Below are 23,293 nucleotides of genomic sequence, written 5' to 3'. Positions count from 1 at the left end.
AAGAAATACAAAATAAAGGTGGGTTTAACCATAACAAGTTTAGATTCATAAAAAAAAGTCACTACAATAAATGCAGTTGATCTTGTAACAAAGACCGTCAAGGAGAAACCCGAAAAATGGCGCTGATACTAGTAGATGTGAGAAATGCATTTAATATGGCAGCATGGCCTATAATATTGTCAAAGTTAGCAAGAAGAAACATCAGCCCATATCTTATAAATATTATAACATCATATTTTACACAACATACTGTAAACTTGGATAAAGACCACCAAGAAGAGGTTGGGGGAGGCGTACCCCAGGGATTGGTTTTGGGTCCTACCCTTTGGAACATCCTTTACGATGACGTAATAGAAATAAGGGTACCTCAAGAAGTAAAAATAATCTGCTACGCAGATGATCTGGCTGTATTAACCACAGCTGAAACCTCCGAAGGAATGGTACGCAAAACCGAAGAGGCTCTACATTATATATACTTGTGGATGAATCAAAAGCAGTTGGAAGTTGCGCCGGAAAAAACAACTGCTATTCTTCTAAACCGAAAAACAACGATAGGTGGTATACAATTTAAAGTCGGCGGAAATACGTTAAACCAACTAATACAGTAAAATACCTCGGAATAACACTTGATAGAGGGCTAACTTACAGTCAACATGTAAAAGATGCTTGCGGAAAAGCAAATAGAACTGTCAAAGCTATATCTGGACTACTTCCGAACTTAAAAGGACCCTCCTCAAAAAAAAAGAAAAGTTCTTGCGGTATCAATGCAAAACATAATTCTATACGGCGCCCCTGTATGGGTCGGTAACGGACGAAAAATATATTGCTTTCCACACAGAGAAAAATGGCCCTAAGGATCTGTTCAGCGTATCGTACGATATCAAGAGATGCCCTGTTGGTTATAGCTGGGCCGATCCCGCTGCATTTAGCAGCTGAGGAAAAGCAAGAGTCATATGTCAAAGCAGAGATTAACGATGAAGTGAAAAAACAGCAACGACGAGGTACCTATCAAAAAATGGCAAGAGGAGTGGGATACATCCGACAAAGGAAGGTGGACTAGAAAGTTAATACACAACGTGGAGGACTGGACAAGTAGGAAATACGGAGACGTGGACTATTACATTAGGCAGTTTCTTTCCGGGCATGGAGTCCTCATGGACTTCTTGCACAGAATAAAGAAAATACCAAATGGCAACTGCATGTACTCCGACGAAATCGACGATGCCGAGCATACGTTGTTCTGCTGTCCAAGATGGGAAAACGGAAGGTCTGCCTTATTGTCGGATGTAGGAATGATAACTTCGGACACCTTGATTATGAAAATGACCAAAACTAGCGAAATATGGGGAAAGGTAGGGGCATTTATGAAAGAAATAATAATAGAGAAAGGAAAAGATGAAAAGGCAAGAAATGCGGAAGTATCCTAAAATTAAATAGGATAGAATATAGATAAAAAATATAGATAAAATAACGTATGTACCAGTAATGCCATGCGGCACGGCGGTTCCGGGTAAGGGGTGAGGACGAGCTGACTCCTTGGAGGTGGACTTTTTTAGTAGGTAACAATTCGACTCCCACACTGTTTGGGGTTCGTCTCTATGATCGTCTCTCTCGAAACGGTGATTGGAACGAACACCACTCGCATATAAAAGGTTTTTTACCACCCCCTCAAAAAAATTGTCAATCTGCGTCTTTAAGTAAGAAAGACAAACAATCACATACCGCTTACATAGCTTTTTGGTAAATTCTAGATAGAAAGAAATTGCTTTATTGTCATAAAAAAATTAAACAATTTTGTTGACAAAGCTTAAAAAAAAAGAATATAAAAAACATACAAAACTTCACTTAACAATAAAAAAACATATAAAACTAACAGCAAACATACAAAACTAAAACAATACTTTATACAATTATAGAAATTGTACATTGTCAAAAATTTATTTAATTAAATATAAATAAAATATAAACATACATGTAAATAAACAACTGTATATAAATGTCAATACTAAATTTAAATGGATAGAAAACAAAATCATTTCTTAAATTTAGTGAATGTGTGTTAGATTTAGAACCCTAGATATTAATAAAAAATCGTTAACCGCGTAAAAGGCTTTCTCCAGTAAGTATGATCTCAAGGCTCTGCGAAATGCAGGAAAGGATGAAATGGAATTAATTTCAGATGGCAGATGATTGTGCATTTTTTTTTGCATTGTACAATATGGAACTCTTTACTAACTCAGAGTGAGGGGTTGGCAGATACATGTTATGCTCTGCGTTCCTAATTGGATAGTCATGAACTGGCCCTAGAGAAATACTCGATACGTGCTTGCGAACTAGGCAGACGGATTCAGTATGAATAGGGAAGGAAGAGTTAATATTTTATATCTTTTAAACAAGTCCCGGCAGTGAGCACGACTGGTTAGCCTCAGTGAATATCGCACAGCTCTCTTTTGTAATTTGAAGATACGCTCAAATTGAGTCGCACAACACGCACTCCAGAATGGAAGTGCGTATCGGAGATGCGACTCAAAAAGGGCATAATAGACTGTCCTAGATGTTGACAAATTAAGCACATTAGCAACTGATCTAAGTGCGAAACAGGCAGAACTTAATTTTTTAGCTAAAGCATCGATGTGCAAATCCCATTTTAAATAGTTGTCCACAACAAGGCCTAAAAATTTCACAGAATCAACGACGTCAATGGTGGTATTATCAAGTTGAAAAGGTAGCAACGTACTTTTATATGATAAGACTTTAGTTTTAGAGACGTTGAGACACAGATAATTAGAATCGCAACATGTTTTTATGTTGATTAAGTCACTGGAAATGGTTCTATGAAGTGCCGTGGTGTCCGGGCTGCTCCATGTGAAACAAGTATCATCCGCGAAGAGACAGATTTTACCACTGATGTCCAGACTAGCAATATCGTTGATAAACAACAGAAACAAAATAGGACCTAGCACTGAGTCCTGAGGTACTCCGCATTCTATTGGCTTGCAAGAAGACACAGTCTTATCAACCCTCACACGCTGGTTTCTGTTGTTAAGGTAGGACTTAAACCATTCAAGAGGCGTTCCCCTGATACCATAGTACTGCAATTTGTTAGTTAGGATGTTATGATTAACACAATCGAAAGCTTTCGAGAAATCACAGAAAATTGTTGCTGTAACGAGACGGTTGTTCAGACTGGAGTATACATTATTAAACAGCGAAAACATAGCGTCATTTGTACATTTGTTACTCAAGAACCCAAACTGAAAGGGGTGAGTATTTTGTATTTTAGAAGAAATGGTACAAGCCTCTTTTTTAACCAGTCTCTCCATGATCTTCGATAACGTGGGAAGGAGTGCAATTGGACGATAGTTGGAAGCTTGCTCTTTATCACCTCCTTTATGCAAAGGAATAATTATCGCCGACTTAAGGCAATTTGGAAAAGCACCATCTTCAAATGACATATTAATTAAGGCTGAAAAGATGGTTTAATGTACATTCCGGCATACTAGAGAACATTTTAAGAGTAAGTCCGTCAGTCCCTGCTGAAGATTTATTTTTAATATCATTTAATGTATTGCGAAGCTCTGCCAACCCACAGGCGTAAGGAAGAAACTGTGCAAATTAACATTATAGTCAGAGAGAAATGATAGAGGATCAAGGGAGGGTGAGATAGTATTCACTATATTCTTCGCCACATTTACAAAGTAATTGTTTAGGTCCTCAGGTGAAGTTGAGGTTATGTTGGACGAAGAAACCTTACTCCTCAAGTCATTCACAATCGACCATGTTTCTTTGGCAATATTACCGGACTCAGTCAACCTCCTATTGTAATAGATGTCCTTGGCGGCTTTTATAGTCTTATGGTAAATTTTCCTGTAAAGTTTCACGTACTCGTGAAAGAAGACACTATCCGAGAATTTTTTTAGGTGAGATAAAGAGCGCATGTTTTTTGCAGATGTACGTAGGCCCTTAGTAGTCCAGATATTTGGGCGAGGTTTCAAAAAATATTTTGTCTCTCGTATAATCGTATCTGTAGGTTACGCTTCTGTGCTTAAAGTCTTCTTCAGATGAATGGATATATATAAGGTACCATGTGAGTGTGGAAAATCTTTATAGAAAAATGAAAAGGCTACTAGAAATTAGACGTAAAATACCTAGATTATAATACCACAATAAAGGGGAAAAAGTTACAGTCATGGCTGGCCATGTTTGCTCAAATGTACAACCCTGAATTCAATGCTCTGAGGCTAGAGTTCTGCTCAGCAAACTACAATGGAAGGATCAAAAATTTAAGGAGACTGTCTTTATTCAAAACAAAGATACTGTTTTTCATTCAGTTATTAAAATACCAAGTTTGCTGTTATTTCTAATGAACCCATTTATAGTCTACCATCTTGTAAGACACTGTGCTCCACCAGTGGAATGGTCGGGGGTAGTGTTGCACAAGACAATAATTCTTGTCTTGAAAATCTCTCTCTCTCAATTTCTTGTCTTGTCTTGAAATTCAAGACAAGAAATTTTCAAAGTCTTGTCTTGCAAGACTCTTGAAATTTCTTGTGTTGAAAAATTTTACGTTCTAATAAAAAGGTAATAATATTTCTGTATTTTATTTCATAGAAAGTGTCGTATACAAAATGTAGTACAGAAAAATGAGCAACAACGATGCTAATTTTAGCAAAAAAAATCTTAACGGACCGCAAACGAACTACGTCAACTCGCCCGTTTGACGAAACAGGATTTGTTACTTTTATTTTTTATGGTAGGGGAGGTCGGGGCATGATGACGAACGGGGCAAGATGACGAAGTACTGATTTAAAGAAAACTGTACATCCTAAAAATCCCATTTATTTTTCTATAAATTCCTTTAGGTGTATAATACGTCGGGTTACACATAGATGGAGCTATAGGTTTTGCATCGGGTTTAAAAAATCATAACCGCTTTTCACACCTGTTAGATGTAAACATCCAGCTCCAGAAAATAAGCAATTTCGCAGGTTTAAAGAAAAATAGAAGCCCCTTTCATAGTTAATCTTGATTATTGTGGACATTTTAAATATTAGAAGGTAAGATACAACCTAATTTCACTTAATTAATAATTTAATTTTTGCTGTTTTCTAAAAAATGTTTCCTGGGGCAAGTTGACGGAGGCAAGATGACGAATTCGTCAACTTGCCCCACTGTGTATAAAATTAGTTAAATTCATTTTTTGATGTTTTTAGATGGTAAGAACTTATAAACACCGTACAGATAGACGCTCTTGGTCAGAAGACGTGCTTATTGCCGCGTTGCACTCTATTTTGCACGACCATAAGTCAGTTAATGCTGCCAGTATTGAGCATGGAATCCCGGAAGCAACATTAAGACGTTATATAAAAAAGCAAAATAACAACGAACCAATTCCTCTTAGTGGTGGGAGATTCAGAAGAACGTTTTCTGATGCTCAGGAAGCTCAGTTTGTGACCTACCTAACTGACCTGAGTATTAGAGCATTTGGAATTACATCAGTACAATTTAGAAAACTAGCCTACGAATTCGCTGAACTTAACAACATAAACCATCAGTTCTGCAAAACCACAAAATTGGCAGGCACGGACTGGCTTAAGTCGTTCATGAGTAGACATAGGATAAGTCTTAGGACCCCAGAGTCGACTTCGCTGGGACGATTATTCGGATTTAATAAAGTTGAAGTAACTAGATTTTTTGAGTTACTTAGAGAAACTAGATTAAAATACAATTTTACTGCTGACCGCATTTATAATGCAGATGAATCGGGATTATCAACGGTTCCCAATAAAAAGCCAAAGATTTTATCGCCCACTGGTTCTAGGAGAGTATCAAAAGTTGCTAGTGGTGAGCGTGGAAAAAACACCACCGTTGTATGTGCCATGAACGCCCAAGGGAGCTACGTTCCACCCTTTTTTATTTTTGGAAGAGTTAGGATGCGACCAGATCTTTTAAATGGATGTCCTCCAAACTCTGCTGGTATAGCTCAACCCAGTGGATGGATGAATACAGAAGCCTTTGTCCTATACCTTAAACATTTCGTGAAATTTGTTCGCCCAAACACAGAGACACCCGTATTGTTGATCGTTGACAATCACTCGTCTCACACTTCACTGGAAGCTATCAATTATTGTAGGGATAATGGAGTGGTTATGTTGGGACTACCCCCGCACAGTACCCACCGCCTACAACCGTTGGACGTTGGGTTTTTTGGACCTCTCAAGACTTTCTATAGCCAGACTTGTGATAACTATTTGGTAAACCACCCGGGAAAACAAATCACCGATAAAGAAGTTGGTAGGTTGTTCGGGCAAGCTTATCTAAGGGCTGCAACTGTGGGAACAGCTATAAAAAGTTTTTCCGCTTGCGGCATTGAGCCTTTTAATGCTGAAATCTTTGGAGATTCCGATTTTGCGCCTTCTATGGTGAGTGAGAGGCACGTAACTGCGGACAACGAGTTCTTAAGCAGTGACGATGAACCACTAGCAGTTCCTGGGTCTTCAGGCTCAAATAGAATTGATCAAGCCAAAACAAAAAACAATGAAATACAAGATGGTAAACCACCAGCGGTTTTCAACAAAACTGAGCCAGAAAAGCTTGTGAATTTAATTCTCCCAGGACCCTCAGGATTGAATAAAATGGATTCTGCAAAGAATAAAAACTATGAAACACCAGATGTTGAACCCCCATTGCTTTCCAAAAAAAATCAGCCGGCAAGGTCAATGAATTTGTCCCTTCCTGGACCTTCAGGCCTACAGCAAAAAAAATCTGCAAAAAACAATGAAGCACAAGCTCTTGGCACTATGAGTTCATCCAGCTCCAGTCAAACAATCTCTAATGTTGATAGTCGAGTTACGCTACTTGAAATGAGACCCTTTCCCAAATATACACGTCCCATAAAAACTACCAAAAGAATTAAACAAAGGGCTTCTGTTATCACCTCAACACCCAACAAAGAAGAACAGGAAAGAAAAAACAATGAAAAAAACTTAAAAGAAATTAAAAGAAGGAAGGTTGATTCTGTGAAAGTCAAGAGAAATGTATTTCAAGAAAATCGTGAAAAGCAGGTAGGAAAGAAGAAGAAAACTAATGACATTTTTTGTCCTGGCTGCCAGGAATCCTATATTGAGCCTCCTACAGAAGACTGGATTCAATGTAACACGTGCGAGAGTTGGTGGCACGAGTCGTGCACAGCCTACGAAAAAGATGGCACATATACCTGCGACATTTGTTTATAATCGTTATCGTGCCCCTATAGGCTCGTCATCTTACCCCGGTACTGGGCCAAGTTGACGAAAATGCACTTTTTTGTTTTTTTCTTTATATTTTTTCAAGAGTATACTTTTATTTTGTTTTTTATGTTTTATTATGTACCTGAATAAATGTACTAACAGATGAAATGGGATCTTTTTTTTTAAACCCGTTAGTTCATGTTTTGGAGCCTTTTGTATTTTACTTCGCCAACTTGCCCCGATCTCCCCTATTTATTTTATTTTTTTATTATAGAAGATTGGTTTGAAAAGTTTGAACACAGGGTGTACGGTAAGGTCATGCTAGAGTGTACTATTTGCGCTATTTCATACTACCTTTTGTTCGCGGAGCAATTTCGTGCATGAAAAGTAGTACCAAATAGCGCAAATAACGTACTCCACGAACCCACCATTAGTTTTTTTATGTTACCATTATACCAATATAATTTTGTGTATAATACCAATTACCAATATACTGTTTGTTGCCTTGACTTTATTTTATTGCATTCTCAACTCTAAAACACTGGCTGATAGAAAAAAAAATAAACTCTGGTCAATATTAATGCCGGGTTTATACAACATTTGCATAAGTCGTAATCATAATCACAGTCTTAATCATCGTCATAATCACAAAGCAATTTTAATGTGCGTTTATAGAACATTTTCATAATCATAATTTTTATATCAGTGAAGTTGGGTAACATAATTTTAAAGTTCATGGTAGATGTCAACAGGTTTATAAGAAATGGATAGATTAACTTTTATGATTGTGATTACGACTATGTAAATGTTGTATAAACCCGGCATAACTTGCGCAAAGGCCTAATTATCACTTAAAAAATGTATCATTTCTAACTTTCGTGAAATCTTGAATTCACGAAATCTAGCAAGACTCTTGAAATTTCTTGCATATTAAAGTCTTGTCTTGTCTTGAAATTCAAGACAAGAAATTTTGAAAGTCTTGTCTTGAATTTCTTGCAAGAGTCTTGGTCTTGCAAGACTTTTTCGAGACTCTTGTGCAACACTAGTCGGGGGCTCCTAATTTCGGAACTGCTTTTGTAGACGCCATTGTCGGTATCGTCTGCACAAACAAATTAAGAGTTTCAAACAAGATTAACTGACTTTGGCATTACTTTATATCTAGCGGTTTTAACCAGTTTAGCCTTGTGTTTGTTATTCTATAGAAACTATAGCGAAGGTGTACCAGTAAAAAAATATCTGAGTGACAATTAATTTTTAAAAGAAAAAAATTTAAAAGAAAATAACACACACAGACCCCATTGCCATTTATTCATTAATAAACGTTTCTCAATTTTCCCATTATTTTCCATATAAGTCAATTAAATCACTAAATAACTTACCGCTAAGCTGAAGAAAAATGTTACTGTATCGACTTTGTTTATAAACATTGATATAAGACCAAGCACAAGTAATACATATAATGTACCCCAAGATATTAAAGGTATATAAGAATACAAGGCATATAAACTTCTGAGAATAATATTTCTGGTCGTTATACCATATGGCCATATGCCCATAAATATCATTAACATTCTTAATGAAACTAAAAATTTTGTTTTTTCCTCCATTGTAATTTTTTAATTAAAATATCAATATTCGTCAGTGTAACTTGTTAATTCTGCCTCAATACATTGCGGGTGTACATTATATATCAAAATTTTATCATTAAATATTTAGCTGGGAAGAACCAAAACTTTTCAACTTTAGTCATGTCTACGTCTGTTTAATCAATTATGCAAATTATAAGCACCCACATTTATTCTAAAATTACATATGTATGGGCTTTTAAACTCATTTCTGTTAAAAATATTATAAGTCCACGTTTTAACAAAAATAAATAATTTAATTTGGACAATCTCAGTATTTGGACGCTAGGAATAAAAAGTGACTAAAAATTTACAGGATATACAGGGTGGTGACAATTTCGATGCTCAACATTGGCATCTCAGAAACTACTAAGAGATACGAATTCGGTTAAATGGGACAAAAGTTGCGTAATTAGAAGTTTGACAAACACCTAGGAAGAAAACCCCGGTATCTTAATTAGATTCTTAATATCTTCAGAACCATTGCATCTATTGCAACGTAAGTTGGTAGATTTATATTTTTGTTGAGGGTTGGAACCTTTGGTGTTACACAGCAAAATAAAATTACACTAAATCACCACAATACACCAAAACACTTTTACTTTTACACTGGACGCGCGTTTCGCTAACCATGTTAGCATCATCAGCAGATGATTATAAACTAAAGTACAATCTACAAGTTGAGCGTTAATATACTCGCCCAGTAGATACCGAGTGGGCGTGGCAAAATCTAGCCAACTGAGCGTAACAGTTAATTTCCGCCACTAGAGTAGTAGGAACAAAGAACTTGAAGGAATTGGACCGTTGACTCTGTTCATACTATCTTTACATTTATTAATTCTGATGCTTTCATATGCATCCAATAGTAGATGCATATGAAAGCATCAGAATTGTTGTTATATTAGATAAAAAAGACTATTACGATGAGGTTAACAACTTAATCGATAATGGCCCCTACATAAATTTGAAAAAGAATCCTTTGTCTAAGATGGTAGCAGGCGTTAAAAAAACTCTAAAAGAATGTAACACCCTTATTGATCTTTCTTTAAAGAGGAAATTGCAAGTATCCAATCCCTCATTACCAAAAGTGTATGCTTTGCCAAAAATTCATAAACCGGACAAGTCTATGCGCCCAATTGTTTCGGCTGTAGGTTCTCCGACTTATAATTTGGCAAAATGGTTATCAAGGGAGTTCGAAAATTTACCTAATCATGAACCTTCTTTCTCAGTTAAAAATAATATTGAATTCATTAACAAAATTAAAGATATAACATTGCATGAAGGTGAAATTTTGGTCTCCTTTGATGTATCTTCGTTGTTCCCAAGTGTTCCAATTCCACATACTTTAGGCTACTTGAAGGAATTACTGAACGCAAATGGTCTCGACAACAAAACTGTGATTGAATATATTGAGCTTACATCGTTATGTATGAAACAAAATTGTTTTCAATTTAATAACAACTCTTTTGAACAGCGGGAAGGTACAGCAATGGGTAATCCATTGTCTCCATTTTTGGCTAATTTATTCATGAGCAGGTTTGAAGTGGAGGCTAAGAATCACTTTGAGTATTTTCCAAGAGTATGGTTTAGGTATGTGGATGATATTTTTGCTGTTTTTGACACACATTCAGACACCATAGATAATTTTATTTCTAAGTTAAATAATCGTTTTCCTTCAATTAAATTTACGCATGAAATTGAGTACAACGACAGATTACCATTTCTAGATGTATTAGTTATTAGAAATACTAATAATTGCCTGGAATTTGATATCTATAGGAAAAATACCACCACACGCAGATATATTCCTAATGAATCACATCATAGTGTTGAACATAAAATGGCTAGTTTAAATTTCTTAGTTCATAGATTACTTAGTTTCGCACTTTCCAACGAAAGATATGAAATAGAAAGAGATTACATTAGGAATGTAGCTGAGTGTAATGGATATTCTCCTTCACTAGTTGATAAATTAATTAGAAAACGTAGGTATAGGTTAATGATTTCTGAAAATTCGACTTTTCAAGTGGAGAAAGATACGTCTAAATATTTTTCAATACCGTTTGATAGAGAGTTATCCCGTGGTTTAAAAGGAATTTTTAAGAATATCAATTATAAACTTGTGTATAGTGCTAATAATAAATTACAACAATTATTAGGTAATCCAAAGGATAAAACACCTCCACTGGAAAGGTCGGGTATTTATGAAATTTCTTGTAAAGATTGTAATCAGAAATATGTTGGGCAAACTAGAAGATCAATATTAACTAGATTTAAAGAACATTTAGCTCAGATAAGATATGGTAGACCGGATAAATCTTGCGTTGCCGAACATATTGTTGATAAAGAACATTGTATAGATCTTAATAATTTAAAATTAATTAAACAAGTCTCAAATTATAGGCAATTAGATGCATATGAAAGCATCAGAATTAATAAATGTAAAGATAGTATGAACAGAGTCAACGGTCCAATTCCTTCAAGTTCTTTGTTCCTACTACTCTAGTGGCGGAAATTAACTGTTACGCTCAGTTGGCTCTGACTCGGTTGGTTAGATTTTGCCACGCCCACTCGGTACCTATTGGGCGAGTATATAAACGCTCAACTTGTAGATTGTACTTTAGTTTATAATCATCTGCTGATGATGCTAACATGGTTAGCGAAACGCCCGTCCAGTGTAAAAGTAAAAGTGTTTTGGTGTATTGTGGTGATTTAGTGTAATTTTATTTTGCTATATTTTGGACCTAGGCCAGTTAAATGCCGTTTTCAGAAAATTTCTAAGCCTTCTTGATTTCGTACAACAGCCAAGTTTTTGTTTTCTTATGGCCGTCATTTTAAATTTTTATACTATTAGGTAGAGCGAAAAAAAGTCTATACGGTGGTACCTAATTTTTATTCATTATTATGTAAATTCACTAAAAAAATTGATTTTTTGAAAAACTCGCCTAAGATCAAGTCTGCCTTGGAAATCAATTTGACACTTTATATGTCAGTAAGTTATTTTTTGTTTATTCTATTAAATGTCAAATCTGGATGCACAAAAATTGTATAGTAGAGTTCAATACAGGTCAGTACAAGGAATTGTATTAAAATGACTGTCACATATCCTTTAAACTTTGTTCAAAGAATATCAATATATCACCAAATCAGATTATTTGTGGTCTGGTTTCTCTAATTAAATAACGACGATTTTCTTTTGCATAATAATGTCATTTTTTTTTCTTTTGAATGTACCAGAATTTGTAAATAAAGATTCATCCGTCCATAATATTTTTCAATATAAAAAAGGGGGCTTTCTTGAACACTTTCCCGAAACCATTTGCAAAATTGTAATCTTCTCTTGTGATCACCAGCATGTAAAAAAATGTAAATTTGGTAGGGGAAACTGGGGTAAGATGACGATTGGGGTAGGATGATGCCAAAGTTTTCTATTATAAATAAATAATTTGATTTGTAAATTTGACAATATCTAAAGCGTAGCATGCGGTATTAAGAAAAGACGGCTATTTGTCGCAGCAGTTTGTAGTTTAACGCACACGTGGCCGAATTGTTTTTCTCAACGGTTGTTATAATATTTTGGTTAAAGTTTTTAGTGGTTGTGCTTGGTTAATGAGTAAGTACGATTTTCAATATTTTTACAAATAATATCCTGATATTAAGTGTTTACTCTTAACGCCAAACCAAACGAAACCAATGCTTGGATGTATTGATATTTTTTTGTTTCAACTTAGAAATAAAAAAATAAGGTTATGTGTGCATGGGGGGTAAGATGGCGGGGGTAAGATGACGACATCGTCAAAAGGGCATCCATGACTCGAAAAAAATGTTGGTCTCAATTATTAGTAGCACGCCTGTAAAGGAAGCTTTGGAAATAAAACAAAATGAACAAGCAGAAAAAGAGATGAAAAGAAAATTAAGATTGGAAAAAAGGCTATGAGAGACAAAACAAATGAGGTAAGGGAAAAGAGAGTAGAGAAAAGAAAAAAAAACGTCAAGGACCTATACGTGACTACGATAAGGCTGGCCCAAGTGGTCTTAATTCTAATAATCAGAAGACATCTATGGAAGTCACTACATGTGTCCGGGATTTAATGAATTATATACAGATCCTCCAATTAAAAATTGGATCCAATGTTAATCTTGTTCGTTGTGGTGGGCCGAGAAGTGTTCTTCTTTTGAAGATGGCGATTTTTATTACGATTTTTGTATTTAAGTCATCTTACCCTAATGTGTTCGTCATCTTACCCGTTATATGGGGTAAGTTGACTAAATTGACTTGGTTTTTGTTTTTGCTTTTTTTTAGAAAAAATGATTTAGTTTATGTGATATTTGTTACCTATATAATATAGCAAACATGTTTGTAGCTTTATAGTTTCAATATTGTTTCTTAAGATAAATATTTTCAAAGTTAATTTAGATTTTTCCCTTAGCATCCCCATCTTACCCCAGTTTCCCCTACACATTTAAATTTTGATATTTATGTTTTTTGATAATTTTCCCTACATAACAATCGCTTATACAACACTCCCGACTTATTTTACGGCTAGAAGTTTCCGGACTTGTTTCAATCTGAGCCGGCATATTAATATCATTAAGCCTTATAAAATATTGCCCTCTTGTTTTTTAAAGCTACCAGCAACTGCTAAATTTCTTGAAATCCTTGCGAAAATAGTACGATGAGGCTGTGTCCCTTCAGGATACAATGTTCTATAAATTGGGCATGGTATATCGGAATTTCTGTTTTTTTTTAAGTAAAAATCATACGTATTTCGTGTTTCCTCACTTATCAACATATTGTTGACTGTTAATACGCTTTACAGTATCTATAATAATTTTTGTTGTCTAGTTTTGACACTTAATAGAGTAAAGAAAAATTAACTTGCTATCATATAAAGTGTCAATGGAATTTCCAAGGCAGAGATCTTTTGAGCGAATTATTAAAAATTCTAATTTTTTTAGCGAATTTACATAATAATGAATAGAAATTAGATACCACCGTATAGATTATTTTTTGCTCTATCTAATAGTATAAAAATTCAAAATGGCGAAAACAAAAACGACTGTTGTTGTGCGAAATCTAGTGGCGAAAACAAAAACGACTGTTGTTGTGCGAAATCTAGAAGGCTTAAAAATTTTCTGAAAACGGCATTTAATTGGCCGAAGTCAAAAATATAAAACTACCAACTTAATAGATACAATACGAGGATGGTCTGAAAAGTTTCCGACCTCATTGTTCATCTGTTGACAGTTATTCACCAAAGTTTCAGCCATTTTGGATTTGCAGTTGTTATGTAACAGTCGTTTGAGTGAGTCGATGTCAGTGTTTTTGTGAAAATGGACAAAGTCGAGTATCGAGATGTCATTAAATATCTGGTTTTGAAAGGCAATACGCCGACACAAATTAAACATGAGTTGGATTCTGTGTATGGGGACTCTGCACCATCATTTACCACAGTGAAATTTTGGGCAGCTGAATTTAAACGTAGCTGTAAGAGCTTGGGAGACGATGAACGCTCGGGACATCCAAAAATTGCAACTACCGACGATAACATCGCCAAAGTTCACCAAATGGTGTTAGACGACCGCCGAATTAAAGTGAGAGAGATAGCAGAGGTTAAGAACAGATCAAAAGAACGTATTTGTCACATATTAAATTAAGATTTAGGCATGAGAAAGCTGTACGCGCGTTGGGTGTCGCGTTTGCTCACGTTAGACCAAAAGCGTGTTCGTATGAACGTTTCCAACGCTATGTTAGCGCAGTTTAGGCGCAATAAATCCGAGTTTTGGCGTCGATTAATTACAGTAGATGAAACTTGGATACACCACTATACACCAGAAACAAAAATACAGTTCACACAGTAGACGGCAAAGGGAGAACGGGCTTCAAAAAAAGCAAAAACTGTTATTTCAGCTGGGAAAGTAATGGCGATTGTTTTTTGGGATAGTCATGGAGTTATTTTAATTGATTATCTTCAAAAAGGAAAAACCATCATAGGAGCATACTACGCATCATTACTTGACAAGCTAAAAGCAGAACTTACGGAAAACGGCCACATTTACAGAAAAAGAAAATCCTGTTTCACCAAGATAACGCACCGTCTCACACCTCAGCGGTTGCCATGGCGAAAATCCACGAATTACGGTTTGAACTGCTTGACCATCCGCATTACTCACCAGATCTAGCCCCTAGCGATTTCTTTTTGTTCGCTCATTTAAAAATTGCGCTCGGAGGACAGAGATTTTCATCAAATGAAGAGGCAATCACCTTCGTCAACCACTATTTTGCAGAGAAAAACGGCGAATACTATTTGGACGGGTTACAGAGATGGGAGCATCGCTGGGAAAAGTGTGTAGAGTTACAAGGGGACTGTTGAAAAATAAAAAAAATATTCAGAAAAAATGTCTTGTATCTTTTGTTAGGTCGGAAACTTTTCCCAAACTTGGTTCCCAAACCAAACCAAACCACCCTCGTAGTTCTGAAGATATTGTCACTTAAAATAAATGTATTGTTTTCATTTTTTTGACATAAATCCGAAACTAATCAAGATACCGGGGTTTTCTTCATAGGTGTGTATCAAACTTCTAATTACGCAACTTTTGTCCCATTTAACCGAATTCCTATCTCTCGTAGTTTCTAAGATGCCAATGTTGAGCATCGAAATTTTCACCACCTTATATACTTCACACTACTTATTAATACGACTTTTATTATCTATACTAATATATAAAATCCTTAAGTGACTGACATACTGATTAATCACGATCCTGCTCAAACCACTCAATGTAAGAAGCTCAATTTTGGCATACAGGTTGATTCTAGGGTGTAGAGGTTCGATAAGAAGGGATTTTTCGAAATTCTAGTTCGAAGAGAAATATTACAATATGCTTTATTTAAAAAACGGTCAAGTTTCCAAAAAAACGCTTAAACACGTATATTTTATTTTGTTTTTTTACATATTTTAAGATTCTTTAAAAGTGTATACAGGGTGTTTCGAAAAATCTGGTCATTGATTAATCACGATCCTCCTTAAAGCGCTTGACGTAAAAAGCTGATTTTTGGAAAACAGATTGACTTTGGGGTGTAGAGGTTCGATAAGAAGGGATTTTTCGAAACTTGAATTCTAAGGGGGTGAAACTATCCGTCAAATATTAAAATATTTTTTATTTAAAAACCGGTGAGTTTTTCGGAAAAACTCTTAAATACGTATAATTTATTTTGTTGTTTTACATATTTTAAGATTTTTTATAAATTTATACAGGGTGTTTCATAAAATTTGACCATTGAGTAATCACGATTCTACTTAAACTGCTTGACGTTTAAAGCTGATTTTTGGCAAACAGATTGACTGTGGGATGTAGAGGTTCTATAAGGAGGGGTTTCTCGAATCTCAAATTCCAAGAGGGTGAAAACGCCCCTTAAATATTACAATATTTGTTATTTAAAAAACGGTTAGTCTTTCGGGAAAACGCTTGGATAAGGATAATTTATTTGTTTTTTTACATATTTTGAAATTTTTTAAAAAATCGTACAGGGTGTTCCAAGAAGTTGGGTAATTTCTTAACAACGATTCTGCTTAAACTGCTTGACGTAAAAAAGCTTATTGTTGTCAAACGGATTTTTCGAAAGTCAAATTCCAACGAGATGAAACTACCCCTCAAATATTACCAAGTTATATAATAATATCGCCATATTGTTTTTTCTCATGCTGACATAAATGTGAGGAAATTTTATCCAGTTTGTATGTTAATGGAAATTCTTGCTTTGCTTTATCATCACCATTACAAATGATTAATTCGACGCGAACAAAGTCGTTAGTACACGCTAGTACAGTATCAAATAGTATTAAAATTGAAGTATGACAGGGAGACGCGATATCCTCAAAACTGTTTAACAGCCAACATTAGAATAAATCTTCCATCAACTGGACTAGACCAACAAAGGATTAAATATAGATGTATATCTTAACCATCTAAGATTCGCTGATGACATAGTCCTAATTGCCTGAAGTCCTGAATAATTACAAGCACAAATTAATAAACTAAATACAGCCAGCACTAAGGTGGGTCTTAAAATGAATTTAGCAAAAACTAAAGTAATGTACAACGAACTAGTGGACAGAAAAGACACTCTAATAAATAACATAATACTGGAAATAGTAGAAACATATTTGTCCTAAATATATATATATATATATATATATATATATATATATATATATGCAAACTACCCTATATTTTGAACAAGGAATCACCCCCTGAAGTTTTTCGCATTTGTTTTGAAACACCCTGTATATTTAGGACAAATAATACATAGCTGGGGACCTCTACTATCAGAAACCAACAGAATAATTAAGTTAGCATAGAGCACTTATGGAATAAATTTAATCATAATCAAATCTAGAATGCCACTCTATCCAAAGAAAAAAAAACGTTTGACCAATGTGTACTACCAGTTTTGGCATATGCATGTGAAACCTGGACACTTAAAACGGACATCAAAAAGAAACTAAAGGTCGGACAACGTTCAATGGAACGAAATATGCTGGGAATAACCAAGCGAGACCGTAAAAGAATAGAGTGGATAAGATAAAAGACCCAGGTACAGAAAGACCAGGACAACAGATGTATGGAAACCAAACCAAACCCACAAGGAACTTAGAGACCTAGATGAAGACCGCACCTGAGATGGGTCCATGATATTAGGAAATTAGCAGGGATAACTTGGGCCTGCGTAGTCAACAATAGACATAGAATGGGCCCAACTACAAAGAGAGTATGTGAGGGTATATTCCATAATTGGAAATGGTTCAATAAGCTGAAAATGATGATGATTATGGGTATTAACTTTGTAGATTGTTGTAATAAAATAATTCGTAATGAATTTTTAGATCGGCCATTAATTTGACACTGGTTCTGATTTTCCATACTGGGAATGAATACAGAGAGCGATAATACAGCTAAACCGGTATTGAATTTATTTGAATTGGGAACCCCCGATAGGTGAATCGGCCGAATTTTTTTAGTGGACGGCGTCTATATCTACGATGATTGGGGGGCAGTCGCCTTTGCTGGCCGGACCGGTCTGATTCAGTCCGCGGAGTTACATTTATTTCTACATAAAGTGAAAATCGTTGATAGCTTTTAGTTAAGGTTCGAACACACTGACGACCAGGTCGCACCGGCTAGGCCGCTGCTACCTCTAAATCCATTAAATCAAATGATACCGCACACACTAACGTCCTGGCCGTCCGTTGGTCGTTGCGACCAGTAGTTGTTGGTACTTGTTGCCGGTTTTCTTCCAAATTAATAATTTTTCAGATGAAATCCCTCAAATTCAACGCACAATTTGGGCTAGCCGAAAAAAGCCTTTATTTACTATCGATAGTTGTGCCTCGGTGGTACGAAAGTACTACCATTGCACGCAGGCCGCTATCTCGCGATGCGGGACTTAATATCTTACCGCTACTTTACGACAAGTCGTGTATATATACTGTGCGCTGTGCTCGACATATATTGTGGAAACGATCCAAGCTCACCTGATGATGGGGTAGGGCCCCGAAACCGGTAGTGAGAGCAGGTTGATCCACATTATGTCGAACACAGCGTGGAATTAATTTCTATATTAGCAGTTCAAGGCAAGAAACTCTTATATAATTTTATGATATTAGTATTATTATATTATAGTATATAGATATAGTATACAGACTGGATTAAAGGGAAACTTAAATCTAGTCCCTTTTTTTTTATCAAGGGTCGATTCTAGTAAAAATTCAAAACATTTTTATATGACATACTCTATTTATGGTTGGTATGATACCTGTTATTATACCTTCGAGTTTCGATGTTAAAAAATAAAAAAAAATCATATTTAAAGTTTTTCTACAACCACTTGTTTTTTTTATTAAATTATTTTTTCAGTTGTATTGTAGTCATGTACAAGGGAGGAATATTATATTTTAATAATAATAATAATAAATAGTTTATTGTTCAACAAAATATAAATACAATACATATTTGTGCTGCAAAAAAAAAATGTTGTTGAACAAAAGGTCTTTAAGTGCAGAAGTCTCAATCAGTAGTTGAGGGTCTGTTGAAACCTACAATATAACTAAAAAACATACTAAAAAAACTACAACAATACATACTAAAAAAAAAATACATTAAAGCAAAATTGGCAAGTTTTAAAAGGAAAAAAAGGAAAGAAAGAATGGAGTAGGTATGAGTAAGTAAAGGGGAATCGTATATATAGCACATCAAAACAAAAAGAACCATTAAGTATCATGCCCTATAAGTATCACGCAACGAATGACGGAGAAGACAAGATCGCCACCTGAGGCAACATATTTAATTTTATATATATTTTTTATATATTTTTTTTTATATTTAATTTTTTTTATATTTAATTTAACGTTTTTCAAACAGGGTCCATTAGACTATATTTCTACTAGGTACATTATTTTTAAAAAAAATTAAGAGTAAAAGTAACTTAAATATTCATAAAAATAGAAGTATTTACTGTGTTGTAGATACTCAGTAACAATAAAAAAGAGGAATTTATATTGTAAACATTGAAATAACTGGAAGCTAAACTTTCTACCTGCTTATATTTAGAGCCAGTGTCTGACGACCTTTTTTTACGATGGCCCTAATATGTTTACTTCTAAAGTCGATAAGAGCCATCAGTAGAAGCCCATATCAGTAGAAAAAAGAAACGAATATCTCCCTTTTTGTCGGTCGCGCTTTTTGTTCGGCCTATTTGTTCTGCTTGTTCGTGCGCGCTCGGTTCGTTCGGGCTAAAATGCTCAAGTCTGGATGCACCTTTAGGAACAATACTGTTTTTGTCCTTTATTGATATAATGCTAGAAATCTCACGAGTTACATGTCTCACTCTACACATATTAAATTACATAGACGTAGGATGTACAATATTCTGTTATGAAACGACTGATGGAATAGCAGGCATCGCGGATTTGAAAAACATGGAAATAACGACGTTATCGTGTAGTCGGTGTTGGAGATTTTACTTACTCCATTTACCACACCAGTATTTATTAACGAAAAATCCAAGAATATTTTAAATGCATTATTTAATATTAGAACATTTAATAAGCTCATGAATAGCAACTTCGCTTTTTAGTTAACTCAGATATTTTAACATTTCTGAAACTTAATTCTTTCTGAAACAATATTTTCTAATTGGTAAAACGTAAAAAAACGTTAGATCTGACAACTGTTGAAACTGGTCGTTCATCTGGCCGCAGCTGTAAACGCAATACATCCGGCCAGCCGACGCAAGGGCCAGGTCGTTGCGACCTGGTCTTCAGTGAGTTAGAACCCTAAATCGACTGGCCGCCCGGTATCAATTCAGTGCCTGTTGAGCTTAATACGATCGACCTCAACTTCATGTAAGTTCGTTTGATCGTATAATTATATTGGCGTCCTGTCATATGTGTTATTTTAATTTTAGAATACATAATACAGGGTGGCGCCTCTCATACGTCGCGGAGGCTCCAAGGAGAACGGACAGTTTGTATTGAAACGATCTTGTGAGCATATGCAGGTTAATTCAGAGCATTTTTTAAAAATATAGAGAGTTCTACAGGGTGTCCCCCAAAAAAATTACACATCAAAGTTGTGTTTTTTCTAATGGAACACCCTATATATTAATTGATTTTCGGATTCTAGGAAAAAAATAAATGTGAGTTTTATTGAAGAAGCATATACCTAAAATCTAAGAATTTTGACATATTTAACATTTTCTAAAAAAAGAGAACAAATTTTAAATTACAATAAAAGCTACCTAAATCGGAATTTACCCGGTATAGTATAATATGTAGTCAAACTAACTATTGTACTTTAAATCAAATTAAAGCTTGATCCAAAAAGTTATACAGGGTGAGACAAAATTAATATTAAAAATTGGTCACTTTTAAAAGCATGTTACTCTTTTATTTTAAATGGAACACCGAGTATATTATTTCGATATTCAATGGAGAATTCATGTCTCTTCAAAATACTATAAAGGTTGCCTACCTCAAACAAAGATTTTCCTAGATATTTTCATTTACATGATTTGTTCTGAGTAGATCTTTATTATTTGATAAAATCTAGGTGGCTGGTGATATGTCTGACGTTACTTCAACATAGCTGTCTAATTAGTCCAACTTTAACAACTAGTTATCATTTTGTTCAGTTAAAACAAAAAAAATTCTCAGAAATTTGCCGAAAATGCAATCTTATCCTACATTAAAGAGAATTGATATGATTCTAATAGTTGGTGAATGCAGTGTGAATTCACCAATTAATAGAATACTTAAATACTCCTGATTTTATCTAGTCTGGATTTTTTATGGGGATATGGTAAAGACAGTATTTACAAACTCTATCAACTATTGTCGACAACATGAGAGAAATTATTTTTCTGTTTAGTGTATTGGCCGCTCTTATATACAGGGTGGCCCATCGAAAACGTTCCTCAAGGCATAACGGCCAGGGTATTTTTTTTTCAGAAAATTTAAAAAGACGTAAATTTTGTTTGTGAGGGGGACAACTTTTGCCCCAAAAATGATTGTAAAATTTTCAACTCTCTAAGCGGGGGTGTCATCCCCCAACTTTTTTCAAATGGGAAGGGGGGTTAAGTGGTACCGCAATGAAAAGGGCTTTTTATTCTCTATACTTTCCCGCTTCGTTTTTGAAAATCGGTCGAGTCATTGAGAAAATATGAAGGATTGAAATTTGAAAAGTTTATTTAAACATTTATCAGAGTAAATGATAAGGATAAATTCCTTCGACCAATTTGCTGTTTTTTCTTACTATTTCTAGATGTTTACGCATTTTTTCACTTGCCACAAGGTTGAACGATCAGGTGCGGCAGTTGCTAGATAGCTGTTCGGTAACTTGTGCGTTGAAGTTCTTCTCAATATCGTTAAACTTTTTAACAATTATGGTGTACTCACTTGCAGAAAAAGTGGAAATAATCGAACTTTATTTTAAAAATAATGAATGTAGCAATCGGGTTCCGCAGATATTCAATGAATGCCATCCTGAAAAACACCTTTATGGCAAAATTGTTCGCGAGTTAGTAGCAAAATTTCGAGAAACTGGTTCCATTATGAATAAAAAGAGGCAGAGGGAAAACCCTGTAGTAAATGAAGCTATGGAGGTATTCGTATTGGGCCAAGTTGCCATGGATAGTACGCTGAGTACAAGAAAATTAGCCAATGCAAAATTAGCCGGCGTGAATCGTACCAGTGTCCAAAGGATATTAAAAAAACACAAGTTCCACCCGTACAAAATTCAGTTGGTATAAGAACTCAACGAAGACGATTTTGATCGTCGCTTGCAATTTTGTGAAACTGTGAGTGAACGAGTGGAGAATGATAATAATTTCCTATTTAATGTGTGTTTTTTGGATGAGTGTACTTTTTTTTTGAACGGTGTAGTTAATCGGCATAACTGTCGGTACAGGGCTGAGGGTTTTTTCACGAGGTGCACACAAAAAACTCTCAGAAATTGAACGTGTGGGCTGGTATTTTTGGAAATTCTATTTTGGATCAGTTTAACGATATTGAGAAGAACTTCAACGCACACGTCACAGTACAGGTATCTAGCAATTGCCGCACCTGATCGTTCAACCTTGTGGCAAGTGAAAAAATGCGTAAACATCTAGAAATAATAAGAAAAAAACAGCAAATTGGTCGAAGGAATTTATCCTTATCATTTACTCTGATAAATGTTTAAATAAACTTTTCAAATTTCAATCCTTCATATTTTCTCAATGACTCGACCGATTTTCAAAAACGAAGCGGGAAAGTATAGAGAATAAAAAGCTCTTTTTATTGTTTCAGTTGGGTGATGACACCCCCGCTTAGAGAGTTGAAGATTTCATCATTTTTGGGGCAAAAGTTGTCCCCCTCACAAACCAAATTGACGTGTTTTTGGATTTTTGAAAAAAAAAATATCCTGGCCGTTATGCCTTGCGGAACGTTTTCGATGGGCCACCCTGTATGTGTAGTTCTCGGTATTTAGTTCTTCAGATGATATAAAGAAGATTAATACCTTAGATTGAGATTAGAACCAATTCTATACAAGTGACTTTGTAACCATTTTTATTTTTATGAAAACCTGAACAACTAGAAATCATACGAGTTAAATTTTAAGTAAAAAAAAAAAGACTTCAGGAGTTTGATTATCTCTAATAGGAATTACTGCATCTGTGGTTCATTGCCAATTATCCGAGATTTTGTTTGATGCTGACCGTAATATCTCGGATAACTTTTGTGTTACTTAATTAAATGCATTTCTTTCTAATCATTGTTGTCTTAAATATAAATCATCTACCATAAGCTCATAAAAAATATTGTTAAGCCCCACAGATACCCCACGCAGAGGACCATGTGATAAAATTTCACAAAGTAAGTCGAAGGGAAACAAAGAAAA

At 35.0% G+C, this 23,293-nt stretch overlaps 2 protein-coding genes across 2 annotated transcripts; both read left to right on the top strand.

Annotated features, from left to right (window-relative positions):
• Positions 1 to 844: 844 nt before the first annotated feature.
• On the top strand, positions 845 to 7,235 carry LOC115883887. The gene is made up of 3 exons (XM_030902309.1): positions 845 to 942; positions 992 to 1,403; positions 5,214 to 7,235. The coding sequence occupies exons 1-3, from the start codon at positions 845 to 847 to the stop codon at positions 7,233 to 7,235; spliced, it is 2,532 nt and encodes an 843-aa protein (XP_030758169.1).
• Positions 7,236 to 14,188: 6,953 nt separating this feature from the next.
• Positions 14,189 to 14,512, top strand: LOC115883886 (protein GVQW3-like). Its single transcript, XM_030902308.1, has one exon. The coding sequence runs from the start codon at positions 14,189 to 14,191 to the stop codon at positions 14,510 to 14,512; it is 324 nt and encodes a 107-aa protein (XP_030758168.1).
• Positions 14,513 to 23,293: the final 8,781 nt, after the last annotated feature.

This window comes from Sitophilus oryzae, unplaced genomic scaffold (assembly GCF_002938485.1).
Source record: "Sitophilus oryzae breed Bouriz unplaced genomic scaffold, Soryzae_2.0 scaffold_2006_pilon_pilon, whole genome shotgun sequence".
Lineage (NCBI taxonomy): Eukaryota > Metazoa > Arthropoda > Insecta > Coleoptera > Curculionidae > Sitophilus > Sitophilus oryzae.
This window is presented reverse-complemented; position numbering and strand designations above follow the sequence as displayed.